General features: G+C 46.3%; 2 protein-coding genes across 12 annotated transcripts in view; one reads left to right on the plus strand and one right to left on the minus strand.

Annotated features, from left to right (window-relative positions):
- Positions 1–3098, plus strand: part of dbn1 (drebrin 1) — an 87056-nt gene extending 83958 nt beyond the window's left edge. For all 9 annotated transcript variants that reach the window (XM_088604785.1, XM_088604784.1, XM_088604793.1 and 6 more), the window contains 2 exons: positions 72–177; positions 480–3098. In XM_088604785.1, the coding sequence (XP_088460911.1) occupies positions 72–177; positions 480–547 (174 nt within the window). In that variant the 3' untranslated portion in view covers positions 548–3098. The remainder of the gene's footprint in view (positions 1–71; positions 178–479) is intronic.
- A 448-nt stretch (positions 3099–3546) lies between these two features.
- Positions 3547–22057, minus strand: prr7 (proline rich 7 (synaptic)). Of its 3 annotated transcripts, none has more exons than XM_088604798.1 (3): positions 21761–22057; positions 13704–14532; positions 3547–9816 (listed from the first exon to the last, which is right to left on the minus strand). In XM_088604798.1, the coding sequence occupies exons 2-3, from the start codon at positions 14062–14064 to the stop codon at positions 9383–9385; spliced, it is 795 nt and encodes a 264-aa protein (XP_088460924.1). In that variant the 5' UTR covers positions 14065–14532; positions 21761–22057; the 3' UTR covers positions 3547–9382. The 3 variants fall into 3 exon arrangements, with proteins under 3 accessions (XP_088460924.1, XP_088460922.1, XP_088460921.1); XM_088604796.1 differs by lacking the exon at positions 21761–22057 and adding an exon at positions 20809–20925; XM_088604795.1 differs by lacking the exon at positions 21761–22057 and adding an exon at positions 16776–17325.
- Between the last annotated feature and the right edge of the window lie 548 nt (positions 22058–22605).

Raw genomic sequence — 22605 nt, forward strand, 5'->3', positions numbered from 1 at the left:
TAGGAGTTTGGTTCTGTCCATGTTCCCGTGACTAATATGGCTAACATGGTGTTCAACGTTTCCTTGTACAGGCAAGCGAAGGCTATTTCAGCCAGTCGCAGGAGGAAGAGTTTGCCCAGTCGGAGGAGAGCTCTGCGAAGATCACCCCCACACCAGTTTTCTATAACAAGCCCCCAGGTAAAGATGACACTGAAACCATAGAGCCACCCTGTGGAAATTGCAGTGGAGCTTTCTAGCGGAAGTACAAGAAGACCATGGTCTGTAACTGAAGAGCCACTAATTTTGTTGGAGGTGTCCCTGTTTTTTAAGATGTTCTGATAACGAATTTAGAAGTTTGACTCATGAGCTGGATTTATTTTACATCTGTAGCCCGCTTTATGACATTTTTCCCCAAGAGCTAAATACTTACTCTCCCCTTGGTTTCACTGTAGCCCGTTTCTCGGCGAAGAAAACCCTGAATGTGTTTGTGCTCCCCACAGAGATCGACATCACCTGCTGGGACAACGACCCCGTGACGGAGGATGATGAGTACGGCGCTGCGGAGTGACGAGAGGAAGGTGAAGGCGTCTTCGAAAAACTAATAATGTAATAATAAGTCTTGCATCAAAAAAATCTGTAAAATGTAAAAAAAAAAAAGGTAAACTACTGGAAAGATTCTGGTTATTGTTAAAGATGCAAAAGAGCTCCATTTGTCCTTGCTCTGCCCTCGGTAAAGAAGCAAACTCTAGCACGGAAGATTGGGTGCATATTATAGGGAAGACTGAAGCTTAACTTGGGAGCAAAATCAGTAAGGCAGATAAAGCACTTTGCATTGGCTTCACTAGAAGTGGACGGCGTGTTAGACGCGTAGAGGCCTCGCTGTCCCTTCGCACTCCTTGGCACCTGCTCCTGTAGCTTTAGCTCCTCCTGTGTGGATCCCTTCCTCTTGTTTAGTTAGCAGAAGAAATCCTGCGGTCAGTTCTCTTGAGTTCCATCGGGTCTTTTTCCCACCTCCTGGAAGGAGGGCTTGAGGCCCCCTAGTCTGTGTGTGTGGGAAGGGTCCCCGGGCCGCGTGAGCTCCTTGTGTCCATTCCTTTTTATCAATATTGGAGAGTTGCTGCTTTCAGAGGATCCATTTGACTCTGCTTCTGAGAACAGGAGGCCAACTGCATAACTAATGACTGTTTTAGGATCGTGCCAATTCACTTTTTAAATAGCTTTGTTTGTACTTGTATATTTTGAGCACCAAAAAAGACTCAGTCGAGGGAAAATGGATAGATGGCGTGCGTTTTATTTTATTGGGGACAGCAATCTTTAACTATGGAACTGTGGAAACCGTACCAGTACTGCTAGCCGAAACTAGACTCTTCTCTGTACCCTCAAGCCTCAGTATTTGATTCTGTGCTCCAGCATAGTTTACAGTGGTATAGTCCGTTTTTCTATGTGTTAAACCTAGCATTTTAAAATTGCTCTTACGTCTTCTTAACCAGTTCTATATGTATGTGTGCACTGGAAGTGATAATGCTAACGTCAGGGGTTACAAATCCCTGATAGAAACTTGGAATATATCCGCAGGAGAACAAGAAGGAAGCTGCACATCAGTTAACCTACTAGTAGCCAATCATTACGAATACTAACTTCACTGTTATGCATGTTATTAACAAAAAGGCACACTGTTCTCTTCTACAAATGTGTAATTCACTGTTAATAGTTTCCTAATCACATCCTATAAAGTGTCTCTTGTAACCTGTATGTTAAAAGTAATGATTTTACCAGCTTCAAGTCAGTAATCCTTGCACAGGGGGTCGGAATGGAGCTGGGAGCTGAGGGAGAAAGACTTGGACATGCAGGTTCGGAACTGGACACTGAAATTTTGTTTCACAACGTGCGTTTTACATGATCAGAACTGTGCTGCTTTTTCCTTGAAATAAATAAAACATATGAAGAACAGAACTGGCTGCTGTCTGATAATCCTGAAAGCAGAGGTTTTTCTCCTCTGCTTGAATGTATTCACTTCTCAACTTTCCTGATGTATTCTAAGTGAAGTGTGTTAAACATGGGGAGAAAACATTCATGGCTTGTCATATGTTGCTGCAGTTAAAGTTGAATCAATTTATTTTAAACCACCCTCACCCAAGAAAGGGATTTATTTCCAAGCTTTTACCTCTGGTGTGAGATACAGCAAAATGAAATTTCCCTCCTTTTAATGTTCATCATAAGAGCTGGTAATTCCAGCAGGAGGTGATATTGCATTTGCTTTGCTGCTCTTTTCTCTATCAAGCTCAAAGTAACATTTACAAGACCACGGACGAAACAGTAACTCAGATCCCTCATAGATTGTCAAGACTGTTTAATTTGGTAGGAATTCAGTCTCTAACAAGGGAAGCAGCTCAGAGGTTGCTAAATCATTAACATGAATCTCAAATTCCCACCTTTTTATCTCCAAATGCAAACAAATACCCTTCATGTTTGGCTGTCTTCCATACTATAGGAGGTACCGGCTCCATCTGTAGGTACAAGATTCACTCCTATAATAGCAGGCTTGTGGCCAGGAAAGTACTGTTTCCACAGTTTTAAACACGGGCAAAAATGTTTCAGGGCGCGGGGATTTGAGCAGAACAAGCAATAAGAATAACCTAGGTAGCGCAGTTGTATTAATAACTGTAATTGTAATACTGACATAACTTGCAATTGTGGCCTGTATGACATACTGGAGGTGTGTTGTGGGATTGTGTGGTCATTGTTGGGCAGTGTTAGGGAGTGTGTGATTTCTACTTTTCTTTTAGCTTTGATATCCATCAAGCGTTATACGCAGGAGCCAGCATCTTTAACGTTAACCGTGGAGCTTTTGAAATCATTTTAATGTATTATTCTTCTCTTTTAAACTTCATGGTAGTGTTTATTATTCCATTTCCCCTCTCCTTCAGAGCGCTAGGACATAACCGCCCCTCCTGCCAGGCTAGCCTGTTTCTTTGCTCGTTTCGAGTGATTTCCTTTCATTCTTACTCTTTTTCCTTCTGTCCGCACCTCATGCACTCTGTTTTTCGAAATAAGCACAAGATTTTTTTGTGACATGCTAAGTGCTGATGTATGTTAATAAAAAGACTTTCTGAAACCTCCGAACGTTTTTGTTTGGGTGCTGCTGCGTTTCTTGGTAGTGTGTTTCGAGTATTTCTGTCCCACGAGGAGTGGAGTTCGTGGAAAGGGGGCACAGCTGGGAGACATGGCTTCTGCTCCAGTGGTATGTCTCGAGGGCTGCAGGTAGGCTGTTGTGTGCTGTGTACTTGACTTCCCTTGCTTCAGTCAGCTCAGCTGTGCAACAGGAGACCAGCGTTGCGAGTCGAGTGGCTCTGCTCCTGGTGTTCGGCCAAGCAGATGCAGAAATGGGAATTCTCAGTTCCCATCAAGCCTGCCTCGCCAATGGGCAGGAAGAGCATCACACGTCATACCAGGGATTGTGAGTATTTACGCATCGCGGCCCTGCCTTGGGCTCCCACTGTTCTGGTGGGCAATCACAGAGGTGGAGGGGTGTGAGGTTGGTTTAAAAACAAAACGCACACAGTGCACTGGGATTTCATTGTGTTTTATTGTACAGTACTTACACTGGCCTATGTTCCGACATTAAAAATAAATAAAGAGGGACCCAAACAAGGCTAAAAGTCTTAACAGCAATATCTCGACAGTGGATTGTCAAGAATTACATTCACGTCCAACAAACGTTGGCAAATGCTTGTCACTGCAGCCAGGTGATGCACAGCAGACATTCCTGTGAACTACAGCACCTTCACTTGTGGGTCTGTACAGATATTTGTCTTCTTCACCTCCTGGGAAGCAGATGTACTGTAGGATGTAATCGTTTGAGGATCTGAACAGAGCACATGTACAGTTGCTCCACAGTACAGTACATAACCCATTTACCAGTTGCGCGGATTAACGTAAAATCTAAGTGACAACACTGGACTTTTTACAGTTCTGCTCTGATTTTCATTATGGCTTCTTTTTGTCAGCCCCTAAAGGAAACGCCGCTGGGGCACATACTGTCACATAAACCCACAGTGTTTTCTGTTCCACCCTGCGCTGCCAAAGCTGTGGTGCATTAAAAGAATGGTTTTTAATATTGTACCTTCATGTTTTATGAGCAAGAGTAAAGCCTGAAGCTGTGTGTTGCAGACAACACAGTTCATTTCTGCCTCAGCTGTGCAAAACATGGAAGCCATAGAGATTTATTTACCTAGTAAATCAGGTTTACTGCTCCAATCCTACCCGCGAGTGCAGCGCTCTAAATGTTGAATAATTAAAAACAAAGATAAAAATGTAGGAGCTCCTTTGGTTCCATTAATCACATTTCCAGGTATATGTTTATATAGAAACAAAACGAGCCAAGAATACTGATGGTCCATTAAGGCACAGACTTGTAAAAATATACACGTATGGACATTGAAAATGTTTTACAAAATAATTACTTCAATACCAAGATTAATAAACGTCCTGTAGGACAATGGAAAAATACACCCCAAAAATGAAGGCTTTGCCCACATATGAATGCTAATTGTTACTTTAAGGAAGGCAGAGGCATATTTTCTAAAGTCACAAAGTGGAAGTTCAGATCTGGAGCTCAGGACAGAACTTCTGAAGGAACTTTCAGAAATACACGGAGAGACTTGGAAATGTCTGGACCTCCAACTGCCCTGGCCTCCGATAACTGTCCGAACAGAAAAGCAGATTTTTGACAATCGGAGGCGCTTTCTTTTCAGCTTCTGTTTCTTGCTGTAAATTAGAGAGCCCAATTCATAAAGTAAACTGAAGACACCTGTAAGTATTGAATATGCATTTTTATTTTTCTTTTACTTCAGCTGCTGACGGTTGTTTTAACAAACACTCCGCGCACCCCTCTCAATCTCAAGAAACAGAGCAAAGAGAAGTTTAACTTAAGGTGATTTCTGCAACATTTTTACTTGGTTTTACCCTACATTTGCACGCATCCCATGGGTTTTCAGCTGCAGAGTGTTTTTGTCACTCCACTCTGTCCCTTGTACCCACACATTTCCAGTTACTTCATTGCCCCTGGTTACATAAGAGCATGTAAACGCTCCATGTCAGGGCACTGGTCTTCCCACAGCCCTGCTTTAACAGTTCGAGACGGAGAGAGTGAGGTGCTCAACTACTATCCCACAGTACCTGCTGCACCTGTACTGGATATGCATTTATGAATGACTGCATTTCACTTCAATAATCCCAGCTAACAGACCAGGGTCCTCAAACCCAGTACCTGGGGGGGCCCTCAGTGCCTCCTGCCTTTCTCGTTCCTCCCGAGTTTTGTTCTTTTATTTCCTTTTCAATCTGCCTGGAAAAAGGCCACCCTTCTCTCCAGCCCCACAAGTCGTTCAAGGTTCCGTACAGAAACATAATCATCAAGTGTGGTTTCTGAGTAATTGATCTCCGGGAGGGAGAATATAAACAAACAAGACATGTAACAAGCTGGGAAATGAACGTCTGAAGGATTTCACGGCCCCCCAGGGTCTGCGTTTGAGGCCGCTGCTCTAGAACGCCGGCCTGCTCGAGAACATCAGGAGCACGAGGGACGTGTGTAGCTGAAGAACAGCTGCTAGGGGCACCAGAGGCCTTTACTGTGCTGAGGTCACTTCTGTGCCACGAGATGCCCACAGGGCAGCCCAGGGAGAGTTGACAGCCCTTCAAAGGGACTCTCAGTGTCTGAAGGAGAAAAGCGGAACGCCAAGAAAAAAGACATTTGGAGACAAGCATGTGGGATGCTGACAAGCTCCACGCCGCCTGAACATGCTTCAAGTCCATCATAAAAGCACCATTTTTAACAGTACTGAATGAGAGCATTCTACTTCCATAAATTACTGGAACGGCTCCGACAGCTGTTGTCTGACACATGGAAAACTCTTTTATCCTTTCATGTGTAACATTCTGAAAAAAGCTGCAGCTAAACAGCAAAAAAAACGAATTCCCCCTGTATTGACTAGGGGTAAATTGAAATCGTAATATTAGATCTTTGTGTAAGAAAAGTAAAGGTGAATTTACTCACTAGGAAATGGAGGGCAGGGGTGTCGAACCCTGGTCCTGGAGAGCCCCAATCCCCTTAGAATTATAGGTCTCCAGTAGGCTTTTGATGAATCAATCAAATGATCAATTCAATCAAGAGAAAGCTGGTCCCTGAGGGCTAAAGAGAACTTCAGTCTTGAATGGTTCCCCAAATTATTTAATGAAACAAACCACCTATTTAATTGATCATACTAGAATTGTTCCATATCTGACTTCATGGTGAACTGTAAAGACTTCTGGACTGAGGATCCCCAGAACCAGGGTTCGAGACGCCTTGTAACTGAGTGAGAAATCAAACCACAGATCACTCTCATCATCACACCAGAGGGAGACAGAACAGTCCTACAGACCCAGATGGTTTCTCTTTCCACAGGAGCACTTAATTACCGAATCAAACTCCTTATTTGCTTTCTTCGACAAGTTGAAGCCTCTCCTTGTTCTTCAGAAGCTAGAGGTTTAGTTAGACCTGTAAGCAGCAGCACTTAAGGACTGGAGCTTGGCTCCTCTGCTCCTCGTCGAACTATTGTGCTTTCAGCCATCCCTCTATTTTTCTAACCTCTCCATCCGCAGTTGCAGGGAAGCCGGAGGTGATGTGTCAGCAGGCAATGGGCACAGTGGCACAATCCATTTCAGGGCACGCACAGACAAAAACCCACACTCACAGCAGGCCCAGTTTTCCAAGATGCCAATTAACCTACCAACATGTCTTTGCACTGTGGGAGGAAACTGGAGCAACAGGGGGAAAACCATGCAAACACAGGAAGGAGCATACAAACTCCACGCAGACAGCACCCCAGGAATTAGACCCAGGGCCCCAGGGTTATGAGTCAGCAATACTTGCCCCCCGCACCACTGCAGGCCCTGCTTTGTTTTCGGTGAAAGCAGCACTGAAAAATCCCTAAACCTAATGATTGCCAGCAATAAACTGGCGAGTATGAGCTGGGCAGTTTGCTGGCTATTATTCACCAGCAGTAATGAAAGTGAGCCGTGTTACATCAGCTGTAGCAAACCCACCCTCTTAGTAAAGGTTTAAAACACTCCCATGTGCCAAAACCCTGCCAAACCTGGAAAAAAATGTTGAACTCCAGAACATGTGAGAAACCAGCACTCTCAGCTGTCATGACACACACCAGATCGTTTTAGCTTTGTCTAGCTGCCCCATCGAGATGATATTACATGAAGTTTCTTAGCTGAAGAGGAAATCGTTCGCTTGCTCCTCCAGAGGCCAGGCAGCATTAGATATCCATGAGAGCAATTCAAGTACAATTTCTTCCATCTTCCCTTTATCCAAATTTGGGATGAAGTCCATGTTCTGTAGCGCTAAAAGATGAATCACTGCAATTCTTTTCCACTGTGTATTTGTTTTTTCACTAAACAGAACTTGTTTTTCTAGTGTGCTCTTTAAAGTCAAGTAGTCTACATTTAAGAATTGGGAAAAAAAAACTTTTAAAAAAAATCACAAAGAGTGACTCTTCAACTCACAGTCGCAGCGTACCGTAGGAACCTCCGAGCGTTATTCCACAGTCATTTATGAGAAGTTAAAAAAAATACAGGATGCTGTGAGGTAGAGAAGGTTAATTCAGGACATTTGGACAGGAGTAATGGTAGAGTACACAAGTCGCTGCACTAGAAGAAAAGGGAGAGTGTATTCCTGTATCATGTGAGTTAATACTTCCCATCAGGCTGCATTAAGACCATGTCAATGACGCCAGATTTGGAGTTTGGCAGTACAGTAAAGTCTTGGTCCCTTGGCCTTGTTCTCAAAGGAAAGCAGCACAGTTCAGAGAGAAGGAGTTCATGTTTTGCACCATTATGTTCCCTAAAAACTGAGACACAATCCCGGAAACTCATGTGCAGGTCTGTATACAGGTGAAGTGCCCGATGGCACTTCTGAAAACTTCAGCAATGAGAGGGCAGTCTAGTATATTCGCTCCATTGTAGAAAGGTCAAAAACGTTTACAAAAATAAACGAAGCTCTGATAAGACAAGAGTCCAGCACAAGGGAACAGGACAAACACCTCGGAAAACCTCTGGAACTGGTGCTTGTGAGATGCTCAGGCAGTCATTCTCCAGACACACCATTTCTAATTAAACTTGTTGCTTTTAAAGCATCCTTCAGGGATAGATCCTGCTGTCCCTGTCTCTCACAGTAATATATTTACCATTAACGGAGCAAAGAAAGCGCTCTGGTGACACTCTTGGGCTTTAAACGTCAGTCTCTGGAGTCGGACACTTATGTAAAGGGTTACGTAATACACTGCTTCTGTGATTCCAGTAGGTGATTGTGCAATTCAAAAATTTAAAAATAGCAAGACTTGCAATGCTTTATCAGGAATAAGTATATCCCAGAGCAATACAGGATTATTCCTGATGAATATTATTTGACATCAAAATAGCTTGTTGGACCACAAATCCAGCTTCTCCGAGTCCTGGTCTATACAATTCCTCTTCCTCTGGAGGCCCAGTCCGGTGCCACTCATCTTGTAGGAACGCCTTCAGTTGAAATGCAAATTTCCGCTGGTGTGTGGGGGCTGGATTGCGCATCGCACCTCAGAGAGAGTCCCAGCAGGACTGAGGTCTGGGCATTGTTCCGGCCAGGGGTGGCGACGGAAGCCCGTCTCCTGCTCTTCAAACCAATCACGTGCCTCTTGACACCGAGAGAGCCCAGGCCAGTCTGTGAGGAAACTGTGCGATTATGTGCGTGTATGTATAATGTGTATACATACTGGAGATGTTGAATGCGCTGTAAACACCAAATGTAAGGTTTATTAGACCAGAATAAGCACTGTTAGTCTCTCTTCGGTTACTCTTGCCTGGTTTTGACGATCTGTTTTTCTTGAGACCGGGAGCAGTGACAGGTGTCCGCAGTCACACAGAGAGTGGGTGTGATCCCTCTGCTTCAGCTGGCAGAGCTCCTGCAGCCCCCGACTGCAGGGTCTGATGGGAAAGGCCTACCGAGGGCCAAGAATGGTCCAGAGAAGAGGCGCCATGGCAACACATGCGTCTGCGTCGGGGTGGGAGGGAAGGGGAGTTGATGTAACGGCGCTTCCTCCGGAGGCCGGGAGGGGAACAGCAGACCGCGGTGTCACCGGTAACCCCTGACAACGGAATCCGAGACTCCACAGTCCCTGCGGTTCATTCGCTTATGCGAGGAGCCTGCTCCTGTCTCACACGTGGTCTTCAGTCGCTTATTTTCAGTGCCTGCAAGTCCATTCTCCCCAGATTCTTCACAGAAACACATAGTTTAGGGCTCCCTGGGAGAGGGATGGGGGGGCCCAGGCCCTGCGACAAGCCCACAGCCCCTCCAGGGCCGGTCGCCCGCTAACTCGCTCCCTCACACAGCTGTGCTCCTGCCAAACAGAGGGAAGGCAGTGGGTAAGGTGCAAGTCCGGTCGGGCAGCAGCACGGCCCTCCTGAGCTCCGCGCCCACGCGCCCGCTGCCCGTCAGAGTCGGGGCCAGCACCCCTGCGCGCGGGCGCGAGGGCAGGTTATTGCGGTTCAGGTCGACGGTGGACAGCAGGCGCCCCAGGGAGTCCCAGTGCTCCGACCCAGGGAGGTGGATGAGCGGGGCGTAGCTCCTGTCCGACAACACGGCCTCCGGGGCCGTCTTGCTAGTTTCGGGGTCGTGCTGTTTCCGGGACGTCCCGGCAGCGAGTTTGGTGTACGTCCCCCCCCTGGAGTCAGCCAGGACTTCGCTGTAAGGGGGAGGGGGGTCCTCCATCATCACTGCTTCCTCGTAACAGGGGGGCTTGCCGTAGGCATCCGCTTCTGAGGAAGAAGAAAAGGGGAAACTCGATTACAACAGAATAACCTCCGGGTGGGCCCCAGCAAGATCTAATGAGCACCCCTAAAACATCCTCAGGCGTCCCCCATAACACCAGCTAGACCTGCAGCAAAAACCATCGGCCACCTCCGTGAGCATCTGCATAAGGTCCTGCGTGAAGCACAAGAAATAAGTCAGCAACATCCTCCATTGCTGGAATCCCATCGCGCTGCCATGCAATGCAGTCTGTGTTGATCTGTAACACTCGTGCATCACTTAAACGATGAAGAACAACAACGTTTTGCAGATTGCAAAAAGTATAGTATAAAAACATATAGTGGTATAAAAACACAGCTCAAAATTTTCCAAGTAACAAGCAGATTCACACAAGACTGCTTTCATGTGGCATCTTGCCTAAGAAGAACCCCAGTGCAGTCACATGAACAAGGCTTATCTTAAGTACAATAATGTCTGCAGGGAAAGAAAGCCTTCAGGAAACATTCTCATCACAATAAAATGCCATTTTCTAGCTCAGGTTTCTTTAGTCTTGCTCATGTGACTGCTGATACACTGATAGTGTCTGGATTATCTACATCACAGACGTGAGACAAGGCCAGATTTACTGCACTGCAGGAAGTATAAATCTAATATATTATTATATTATTCCATAGATAAGAAGTTAAGGCTAAAGTTTATTCCTGACAAAGATAGTCTTTATAGTGATGCTGTAAATGGAAGTGGACACGCTCACAAGCAACAGTAACAAAGTCAGCAATACGGTCCAAAGTTGGATCTGTCAAGCTTTTCTTTAAAGAACAATCTATTTTCTAAGACTTCTTTAGACTAGACTGTTCAAAAGCAATGATGAGTAAACTCTACACTTCGTACAACTAAAAAAAACAAATCATGAATCACTTTTTAAGACGACACGGCCTGTTATTCATGGGCCATAAGAGAAGCACTTCCCCAGGACTGGAAACAACTTCCTCCAGTGACAAAACTCACAACTCTCTAAACTGGCAACAGTGATTCAATTCCTGGAATATTTACATTGGCTTACAAATCTTGGGGAGAACAGGTTGCCTCACTGAAACACAGTTCTGACAAACAGAGTCTCCACCATAAGAAATGTTATTCCATTCCTCAAACAAACAGGTGACAGGAAGTACTGCACATCGCCATATCCCACTTTGTTAGCTATTTTACCCACACACACACTCTGGCCACTCGGTCGCACAATCACCATGTTCAGACTTCAGCGTTGTCCAGAGACTAGTGTAGCCGTTTGAAATCTACTTAGCAGCACTTTCGTCCAAACCGTCCGACAGCCTGCAACCCAGGGCCGGGCGAAAGCAGTCGAAACAAAAAAAACTGATTCGGGGTTTAGGGTCAATCACTTTGAATTATGCCTCAAACACACAGTCGGGCTTTAGAAACACTCCTCCTATTTCTACAATACCGCCTAACTGTGCACTAGCAAGGCTAGTGGCTAGTCTCCCCATTAGTTTAAGGGGGGAAAAAAGACAACTATACCTGCAGTTTCCACAACCAGTAATTGCGATAATTATTGATTTTCTTTTAGGTAATAACAGGTATAAACCACATCTGTCTGGATTTGCTCTGTGAACACACCGATCACTTTTATGTGCATCGTTCGTGTTCATAACCTGCACAGACATGAATGGGTACATAGGAGAGGAGGCCACTCGCCTCTCATTTTCCCATCCCTTTACTTGTTCCTGCCTGTGACGAGACCCAGTTACTTTTCATGGGTTTTCAATGGTTCTTAGCCAGTGAATGAATTCCCAGCACCAAATAATAAACCATGGCTATTTCAGTCATTTCTGTGCATTACAGCTCCGTGTCCAAGGCACGTGGTTCAGAGTCCATAAATATGAAAGATCAAGGGGATATACTGTATAATGGAAACGGTTTAGGTGGTATTTGATCAAACCCCTTTGTGTCCGCAGAATACTGTTCTTTGAGGTGGGTTGAGACCATCAATAGATACAGCAGGTGTAGCACTGCTGCTGCTTTAGCCCCGGGGTCACGAGACTCCAGGCCTCGAGTCGCAGTACAGTAAGCAAGGGATTCAGTCTGCAACCAGAACACAAATATCCTACAGCCTTCCAGGACCACGGTTAGTCGCTCCTGGCTTGACTGAGAAAATAACTTTCATTTTACGTTTGAGATGCGAAATCTGCAGGAACGGGACTTGACCCGGTACGAGGATAGCCGGTTCTGAGCTATCTGGTCTGGGAAACACCGGGCCTAACTCAGGTACCCTGGGACCCTCCACCTGGCCTGGCCTCTCTCCAGCTCACAGGCCCTCCCCCCCACTTGTCTTTCCTCCTCGTCAGTCAGAGCGATGCCCTCGGGCTGTGGAGACAGACCGGGCCCTGGGACTCCCTCTCTCCCTCCTCGACTGCCTTCCTGCGCTGACACATGCGAGATGCTGTGATGTCAGTGTCTGCCTCTCCAGTCTTACTCCTTGCTAGTAACCAGCTATTTTTTAATGTCTTTTTAAAACCAAGAGAATGGTTTCGAGAGCCTGCAGAAATACATTACGATTTTGTGGAGCATTGATCTTAGGTTATGCAATGGAGCAGTCTATGTTCCAGTAACACATCTAAAATTAAACATAAACCAAGCCTCACACACACACGGCCTTAAGTATGTGGTTGCATAAGCGATCTGCAGAGCATTTCCAGTATGGAACTGGAAATTGCATAGCAAATGTTAGATATTACATAGCATAAGTACTGCTTTATGAATTTCCTTACAGAGCAATGCTTCATGCTCAAATGCCCAGGTTTCTCTGGGTACAAATATTGTCCTTTTCTATGACCTTCTGCCACAAGCCTTTGCATATGACATAAGGAAAGGCTCCTGTGTTTTAAAATCAAGGGGAACTACTTCATGTAATGCTTTGAACCGTATTGTATAAATATAGTTCTAGCTTTACATCATGGCTGTTCTTTTTATATAATTACAGTATTTGCTTAATGCGCAGGGGTTCATACTCAAAATGTGATTGAGCTGCGACATTTAAACTTCACACTGACCTGTCAATTAAACCACATATCCTAAACAACTCATGTCACCTGTTGCTGTGGTTAGAACCTGCCCCTCATCGCGTTTAAAAAAAAACCTTGTGAGAAAATGTGGTCTCAGTTTTCAATAAAAGTTTCGAATCCAGCATGAGTCACTGGTCCCGAAAACAGAAAAGTTTAAGAGATTAGGAGCTGAAGCAATTGTGAGATGAGAGCATGGTAAGGGCCAATGGGAAATTTAGCCAGGACACCGGGGTAACACCCCTAGTCTTTTCGAGAAACACCCTGGGAGCCTCATATCTAACTTCTCACCTTCCCTCAATGTGCCAGTGCAGAAATCCCTAACCCTCCACACAAAGAGACCGCGACGCCCCCAGACGATGACAAAGGCCAGTGCAGGAGTGCAGCGGTCAGAACTGCCCTCGTTCGGCTGAGTAACCTGGCTCTGTTCAAGTTCCCTACTTTTATTTTTAAAATTAATTTAATACTTAACATACGGTGTGATACACGAAATGAACAAGCCAGGGTTTATTCCGTGCTGAAAAGAGAAGAAAAGGAAAAACACAGCGTTCCCGGCTGTGGACCCGAGATCGCCGTTGAAAATCACCCCCAAAACGCACCCGGCAGCAAAAAAGAGCAACAAAGGAAAACGAAGGCAGGCAGGCAAGCAGCGTTTCCGTTTCACTCCTGTCAGGGTAACAGCAAAGGGATTTTAAAACAACGACAACCGATATCGGAGAGAGATGACTGCCGAGTCATCGCCCAACGTGAGGCTCGGACCCATGACACCTGGGGAGACTCCCGGCGGACAAACCCCAGAGCAGAAAGGCCGGCGGTACCTCGCGGAAGAGTCCAGGTGGCGGGAGGCAGGGGCGGCGGCGCCAGGGGCTGGGGCGCGGGGCAGAAGTGGGGAGGCGGCGGCGGCGCCTGGGGCTGGGGCGCGGGGCAGAACAGGGGCGGCGGCGGCGCCGGCGCCGGGGGCTGGGGCGCGGGGCAGAACAGGGGCGGGTGGCCCCTGCAGGCCAGCGGGTCCATCTCCAGGCCGCGCAGGCCGCGCTCCCGCAGGCGCTCCTCCCGGTGCCGCTTCAGCCGCCGCTGCACGAAGCTGCAGAAGCAGCACAGCATGACGATCAGCGCCCACACCAGCCAGAAGCCGGCGAAGCAGGTCAGGAAGGTGTAGGTGCCCTGGGACATCACCATGCTGAGCAGACCACACCCGCGCGGGGGCACGGGACCCACATCCACGCTCGGACACAAGACGGCAAACTCCGCGCTCCTCTAGGGCTTCAGTCCCGCATGAATGAGCGTTACCGGGTTTGTCGCGAAGAGCAGCTCTTTCTTCAGTTTTATCCTGAGCCAGAGAGAAAGGTTGCCTTCCGTATTTCTCCCCTTCTAAAATCCCATTCCGATTGACCCCAGACACCCCAGAAGGTACTCCGACTGACAGGGCAGGCCTGGCCAGATCAGTCCTTACTGGGCGCAGCTGGTGTCGCAGTGACAGCGGAGAAGCCAGCGCTCTAGTCTGCCGAGTGGAAACAGCTCTCAGCAGCCAGCCAGGGGGAGACCCTGCCGCAGGGTCAACCCAAACTGATTCTGGCCCTCAGTGCTGGCTGGAAGCTCCCACATCTTCTTCCTGGTCTCCGGAAGCAATGGAGGACTCTTCCTGAGCTGCAACAGAAGACGAAGGGACATGTGTGAGTTTTTTGCGAGCATGCAGCACTTCCAAGAACTTCACTGGGATGTCCCAGCCCTGCCTCAGCTGTTCAGCCACACTTGTTACCCCAGGGGGTGTGCACGACCGTTTAATTCAATTTCACGCAAAAAGAATGAACAAATAACACCCTGCGTGCACAGTGGAGAAACAACACACAGCAGCAGGGTGATTCCTGACCTTGGCGAGGCGTCTGACATTTCAGAAAGCTATAAAAATAGAAGGAGGCAGCTAAGTACAGTATTTGCATGCAAATGTATTGTCTGAGTTAGTTACCTCATGGTTTGAGTGAAAAAGACTTTCCATATTAAAATGAGCAGCTTTGACATAAAAGCACATGCATATCACCATGGCATGGTTTTGCAGACCCTGATTAGCAACAGTCCCAAATCTGTGTCTCTAAAACTATTTTACATAGTTCATGCATTCTAAGAAACAAGAATACTAAGAATATCTGAATTTAATTTTGGCTCCCAAGCTACAAAAGAGATCCTGCTGCTCCAGAAACAGTACAGAAGTGACCAGATCCATTTCTGGTTGAAAGGAACACTATGCTCCACGCACCAGGAGAAATGCCTTTTTGCCTTGATAGAGAAAAGATTGCATAAGGTCTACACTCAGGCATACACTCGAGTTGAAATATTTCTCAAGTGTCCATGTAAGTAATTCCTGTAGACAAATCCTGTTTCTATCACCAGACCACATCTAGACCATATTTCTGTGGGCAGCGGATTCTTTTGCCAACTGAAATACAGTACAAGATCACAGATTAACTCTGCTCAGCAATTCAGTGGTTTCATTTGGTTTCCCCTAGAGCAGCTCAATGTGCCACCATCATCAACATTATGAAATAATAAGAAGCAATAAATAAATGATTATTCGTTACAACATTACTATTATTTGCTTAGCAGACTCCTGGAGAGACTTACTATACAGAAAGTGTATAACAAGAACCAAGCATGCAGATGCAGGAAAATAAAGAGAAATGTAATGACATGGGTATGAGGCTCGCACACACTGAAAGAGCATCACAAGAGCCTCACAAAGTAAATGGATCAGTACGGATTATAACAGCGAACACGTTTAGGACCAGTAATGTAAACAGCCCTATTGATATGTATACCGGATGAATCGCATTAACACAAGAGGCTAATGCAATCTAATGCGAATTCACTGCTGTTGATCAGAGAAATAAACGCGTAAAAGTGACACTAAGGGTGAATGCTGCTGTGCAGACGGCGGAGTGAAGACTGTGGCACAGCCTGTGAACTGGGCTCCATGTGCAGACTGGTAGCTGTGTTAGTCCTTCTGGTAGGACTGAGGCAAGTGGCACCGAGTGCCAGACAACCGCCCGCCCACACTTGTCTTGCCTCAAGACAAACAAGGATTTTTAAATAAATGCAGAGATTTGACTTGTCTCTATTTCTTATTTATTTATCCACTGAAAGACATAGCAACCGCAAACACATGCAGGAACAGCATGCATTCGCCTGTACACTTGTCTCAGCGTTTCACTGGCCAAGACTGGGTCTCGAACGATGGCTAAGAAATAAACATTTTCCCCAAACGATAGCCTTTAGGGACACATTCCAGAAACGTCAGTAAAACTGAAAGCATTTTTTTCTATTTAACTCCACCTGGTTAACCCCACAGTATGGAATTAATTGGACAGACCACAGATGACAATTTTTCAGGTAAAACCATTTAGCACACAGGTGCACAGGGCTAAACATCACATGTAAATACCACATGTACACAGTCTTCTGATCCACTTCCCATCTCATTATGGGCTAATTCCCCATTTCTTACTGCTAAGTAGATTTATACAAGTGTGACCACCAAAAATCATTCAAACTGCTGGTTCTGCTAGGGATTTTTTTTTGCCAATTTTCTTTTGCATTCTTGAACATTTTAGTTGGATAGACCAATGACGTTTTCAGTAAAATGCCTGAACACCGAAGAGGAAATAAACATTTTACAGTCTTGACGAGCGCAGTAGGTAGCAGAACTCAATGGGGTCTCCCATCGATGGGGGAGCCTCAGCAGGCAGCGACACAGGGCTGAAACCGGAGAACAGCTGAGTGGGAGAACTTGGAGAAGCAGCATATTTCTCCTTGCAGTTATAGCAGCTCAAGAGAAGGCAAATTGGACAGAATCAGTTTCGGTCAAACAGCATAGGTCACAAAATTCTTGTCCTTACCGAGCGTGAAGCAGTGGCTCAGTTTAGCAGCTCCTTTCACCTCTTCAATCTCTAAATCAAATGTCTCGTTTCTCTGCTCCGCCGTCCTTATTTCCCCAGTGGAAAACTGTGGGCATGGTGCCCAATCCAGGGTAAATGAATTGCCAACGGTTTGCCCACAGGGAAAGTCAGGAACACAGTGTATGAAACGGCCTTTTAATTTTGGCAATCTGTCTGCTTACTCTTTGAACTCATTCAAACGTAGAAGCTCCTTATTACGTGTAGCGCAGCAGCCGGAAGCGACTGTGGTATATTCTCCACGTGGCGTTACAAGTGAGTTATAAAGTTGTAAAATAAAGGTGTGTAGAGACAACAGAACACGAGGTCTGTTCCAGATAGAGACTAACAGGCCATGCTGGTATTAACAAACACTAGGGCACAGACTCCCGAGTTCCTTGAGCCAACATGGTGTTACCGATATGTACTGCACGGGGGTTGATTTAACCAATCAGATCTTTTTTGAGAGTCAGTATTTTAAGTGCACATGTCTGAGAACCCTGCATCTACACGGCAGCCACCTGTATTCTGCACTGCACATACAGTACAGTATCTACAGTAGAAGCCTGCTGAACACTCAGTTAGGACAGTTCTTTAGGTTCTTCGGAACTGTTGCTAAGCTAACCCATGAAACGTCACTGGCAGAGGTCAAGACTCTGTCCGGAGCTTGCTTCAGATGCCCTTCCACAAAGATGCTTCCACAGAGAAACAATTTAAAGCAATGGTGTGGAACCGGTGGCCCTTGGAGACACAAACTGACTACACAAGGACAGCTTGCAGAGTCATCGAATTTACGGAGGTGCTCTTCGAAACCGCTGACTCCATAAAACAACTCACTGAAAGAGGGAAACAAAGGAGAGTCCTGATTGTGCCATTTCATGTTAACTGTTTCTGGGGATGTAGCTGCGGCCCTTGAAGCTGCGTTAGGGCCCTTCCACACACTTTACAGTGCTCAAGTGATACGTGATGAATCATAGTTCTCCAAGAAGCAATACTGTCTGTCTAATTTAACAGCTATCTCCCCCAAAATGCACAGTATTTCAAAGCCCCAGAAACAAACACAAAATTATAAAAAGAACTTTGACACTGCAGCCCCAGCTACTGAGAGCTGGAATAAACACTGTTCAGCAAAGCCAAGTCCCTGCAGTTGAGGAAACTCCCTTCTCCAGGCTGAAATACCCCAATCCTATGACAGTAGGATTAGGCAGCAATTCCGCAGTTCAGGAAAGGCATTCTGGTCCCAACTAAACTCACAGGCATTGCTCTCTAACCAAACACAAAAGCTATCTCACCACAGCGTTTGCCATCAGCAGCAACACAAATGTCCACACTCTTAACAGGACTATACCTGATTCCAGAATAAGACAGATTTCTTTCCAAAGGTGCTTCTCCAGTTTCCTTGAAGCCAAGCCAATAATAAACCACATCTTATGCTGTTGAAGGATGTCCACTAGTGGGAACTCGACTGTGACTCTTCTGTCTTCGCCAATTACTTTGTGGTTATGCTGCTGCAGTTCTCTCTCTCTCGAGTCCAGTGCGGACCATGATGCTTATCTCCATGACCTTTCCGACTTAAATCTAGCCGAGAAGAATAAAGAAATTTTACCAAGACCCTGAGGTTTCAGCCTCAGAAATAAACCGGCTCACGTCTGCTCTGTCACCTCACCTAGAAACTCCCTGAAGAGGAATAAAGCCGGGTAGTTTTTTGCTCAGTCTGTAGTCAATAGGCTTCACACCAGTAAAACACCCATTTTTCTGACGGAGCCATCAGGCCTGTGTCTAGAGAATACAGTGCCTCATAGTTCACATGTGATATTTGGATTCACATACTGTACATAACTCTAGGGATCTGTTTCAGGTTTTCCCAACTAGATCACAGTACACTCTGCTCAGTTCTGAGAACCAAGTCTCGATAAATTTCCCTTTCTGCACTATGAAAATTCCTATTTTTGTTTTTTCCCCTGACCTTAATAATTTCTTTCTCTGAGGCCTGGCTCACAGACAATAGCTGGACATGTTGAAACTGCCGTTGGTTAACGTGACAGGCTGACGTGACAGCACCCCCTCCCCACCACTGTCTACTGCCTGCATTTCAGCTACAGTGAATCCCTACTTAGAGGCACTGGAGTTCATATCTTGCTCAATTAGGGGTTTACCTTTCTTTTCCGATCTTTTACTAGATAGCTGTAAAAACTTTAAGAAGAATTCCAGTTCCATCTCCAACAGTTTAACAATTACAAAAGGCTCGAGCTATGCTCATCACCACCTCAATTAAGGGCTCAATTAAGAGCCCCAGAGTTCAGCTGGAACAGAACCCAGGAGACACTGGTTTGGAGGACAGAGGAAGGTCTTCAGGTCTTGAGAAAGTTTATTGCAATGAATTGGAAGGTTATGCACCCTGTCCCCCCAATAAAGAACCCAAGCTTGGCTTTATCTAAGTGTAAAACACCAGCCCCATCACATTGTACAACACCTCGGGGGACGAGGTCAGAACTATACTGTATGGAAGCTCGAGACAGCATGTGCTTGGAATCCCAATCATTCTGATGTGATAAAAGCTTAGTCATTAAAATCTGCTAGGATCTGAATTCAACACTCTTCAGTAACAGTAAAATGGGAGTTGTAACAACTCTCGAGCCCTGGGTTCAGCTGTGGACTGGGGCACCTTCTGTGCGGGAGTTTGCATGTACCTCTCTGCGTTCGTGGGCCTTTTTTCCAGGTGCCCCTCGCAATGACGTGCTAGCAAGGCTGCCCGGGGCCTCTATAAATTGCCCTTTGTGAGTCTGCCCTGCAAGGGACTGGCATTCCATCCAGGGCGTAGAACTGCCTTGCACCCTGGGCTTCTGGAATTCTGATTGGCATGAGCTGTAATAATGGGAATGGGGTTGGGAATATTGAAAACATCCTTTATACTCCTCGTATCCAAGCATGCTTCCCAGGAGGAACTTCAGGATCTCCAGTGGCACACGCTTCACGGACTGGGTGAGCTCTCCCCTGTCCAGGGCCACGTTCGAGATGCTGGAGCCCAACCCTTCCTGGGAATGCGACGAAAAATCTAAACACAGGCTTGCTCTCCAGCAGCCAGAAAGAGGCTGTCTGTACTGGAAGGCTAGGCAAAAACTGAAACCACAGAATTAGGTCCTACCTCAAGGCCACATCAAATTCCAAATGTTTTCCATCTGGGCCAGAAACACATGATCAACCATTTGCAGCATGTTTATTCTACCCAGACTCAAAGCCAGCATCTCCAGTTTAGAAGAGACATAAAGGCACATTTATGTCGTTCAGGCTTACAACAATATCTCTTACGGGGAGAAGCGAACTAGCTGTGTGGAGCTACAAATCAACAAGCCCTCCAGTCCCCCCAAAACTGTAAACAGGTTGCTGCCTCTCCAAATGCAAAATGGGGGGTTATCACAAGTAAACACCATCGAAGTCCACGCCCTCGACAGGGGTACGGTATGTATAGTTCCGGGGTAAAATGGTATTCTTGCGAGCCTAGTTGACTGTTTCACTGGTCTGGTTTCCTCAGATGAATAAGCGCAAACACAAATCACAGCGGCGCGTTACCATGAACTAGAAGAACGCCGAAGTGATTATCCCCCGCCAGTAGCGTAATGTGCTCCGGAGAAAAATAACCACTCACCATGAACACTGTGTTTAATCGGTGTTAATGAGTACAGGGAAATGTAACTGATAACTAACTGCTGAAGGAATTCCTCACAGTTCTAAAACATAAGGTGTCACAGCTCCACTCGAGAAAAGACGCACTGATTTCCAGTTCTGCTGTGATATTCCGCGATACCCCCCCCGCTTGTATGCGTTTCAGGCACACGTATTTACCGTCAAGAGGGCAAGCTGGGGCTGCCTTGCACAGAATCGGTATAGCCTTCACGCACCTACTCCTTTCTCTCACACACACAGGTACAGCCCTGGCTCTGCTTTTAAAAATAACATACCGGTGACACGCCGAGAGGTAAAACGCCTCAAACGGTACCTTTTTAGCCGCCGGTGAGTCGCCACTTCGCCGGCAGCCAACCAGCGCGCCTACAGGAGAACCTCTCTCTTGCTGCGCATTTGCGCTCCTGGCCGGCGTGTGGCTAACGAGCCAATTTTATAACCCCGCAGGCTGTGACGCGCCGTTGTAATTGAGGGTGCTCCCTGGCTTTCGCGTAGTTACTATTATGTCAAGCCAAGAATCAATAGAACCCTTTTAGTCGAGCTCTAAACGGATGCCATGAAGTCGCTCGCTGAGCTGGGCATTTCCTTCACCCTGCAGTTCTTAAGGAATGTCTATAAAGCAACCCCTCCGTTCATTTCTGTAAAACTCTAGGCTGAGAGCTGTGTATAACGTTATTTGTTTTACTGCTTTAGCGTCCTACAGCAGAAAGTCGCGAATTAGTACGGAAATGATCAAATAATTTAAAAAAAAAACCGTGTCCACATACAAGATTTCTCACGTATCACGAACAAGTTGGAATGCACAAGACGAGAGCAGACTGGCCGGGCGCTACGAACAGGGTGGATGTGCCTTTTCCTTCTGTGAAAATGCTTCTGTGTGTGCTCACATATCTCGCGCGTCGGCGCTTCCAAGAACTAGAAGGCGACTCCTCACTGTATTCTGTTTCCATAATACAGTCCACAAATGTACCCCGTGTCTGCACCCCAAGCATTCCCAGCAACCGCCCCTCACCTGCCTCTCCCAGGAGCGCCGATGGGCGTCAGAGATAAAAACAACAAACCAGCAAGCTATCGTTCAAAGCAAGCAACAAACACCGATGATAACAGCTTAACAGCTCTCCTTCCATTTAGTTCTGTTTGCATTAATTGCAACGTCTGTGCATGCACGCTGCTAATAATTGTCAGCTCCAGGATACAGCAGTGTCTCTTAGCTTGGAGCAGTCGCTCACATCAAGCAGAGAAAAGCGATCGGTTGGGTTTATATTTACAGTAAGATAGACTGCAGATCCTCATTATTTCCTCCCGGTGTTTTAGCAGGTTGATGCTGGGACCGTGACAAATCAGCTGATCGTCTGCCAGATGCCTCTAGCCGGGTCTGCGCTCCGCTGCCCTGTCGCTCGCTGCCTCAGGCGCGCTGTTTAAGAGCGGGGCTATCTCCAGTCGTGCCTCCGTTAAACAGGGGGGGCTCTAATCAATTCTCTCTCTAGAAAAACTCATCTCGGCTCCTCCTCTGTTTAACCATTTCCTGTGACACACCGATAACGTCGAACTGCCTGAGAATATCGTCGCACTGGAGCGGGTAGTACCGATTTTGAAAGGTACAGTAACATCTGTACGCAAGCACTTTCCAACAACGCGGTAGTGTGTTTGATGTAAGTGTTCCAGTATATAGAATTCCTAATAGATGAATGTGCATGTTTTCCTTTTCGAAAGCAGAAATGGTAAAATAATAGAAAATAAGAGCTTCGCCTTAACTGAGGCATCTGTCGTTGGGTTTTGTAGATGCAGTACGTGTTGTCCCTGTGGTTTGGATAATCAAGGAGATTCGGTTTTGTTCCTGGGTATGTGTGTCCCTCGTGTGCTTTTTTCTGTGGGGTGTGTGTCAAGACCCATGCAGGAATTAGTTGATGAGAGGGGGGGGGGGGGATTGAACAGCTGGAGAAAACTGGAATTTTGGACATTCTTCAATGTTGACATTCTTCATTCTCTAAAAGAATTCAGAGCTATAATGTAAAAAAAAAACACTTTAACATACGCACCTACAGGACAGAGATCTAAGGCAGTGGAAATTCTCAGATCGTTTGCTTCAGCAGTGAACAGCAGCTAATCAAGA

This window comes from Lepisosteus platostomus, chromosome 13 (genome assembly GCF_059453375.1).
Source record: "Lepisosteus platostomus isolate fLepPlt1 chromosome 13, fLepPlt1.hap1, whole genome shotgun sequence".
Taxonomy (NCBI): Eukaryota; Metazoa; Chordata; class Actinopteri; order Semionotiformes; family Lepisosteidae; genus Lepisosteus; species Lepisosteus platostomus.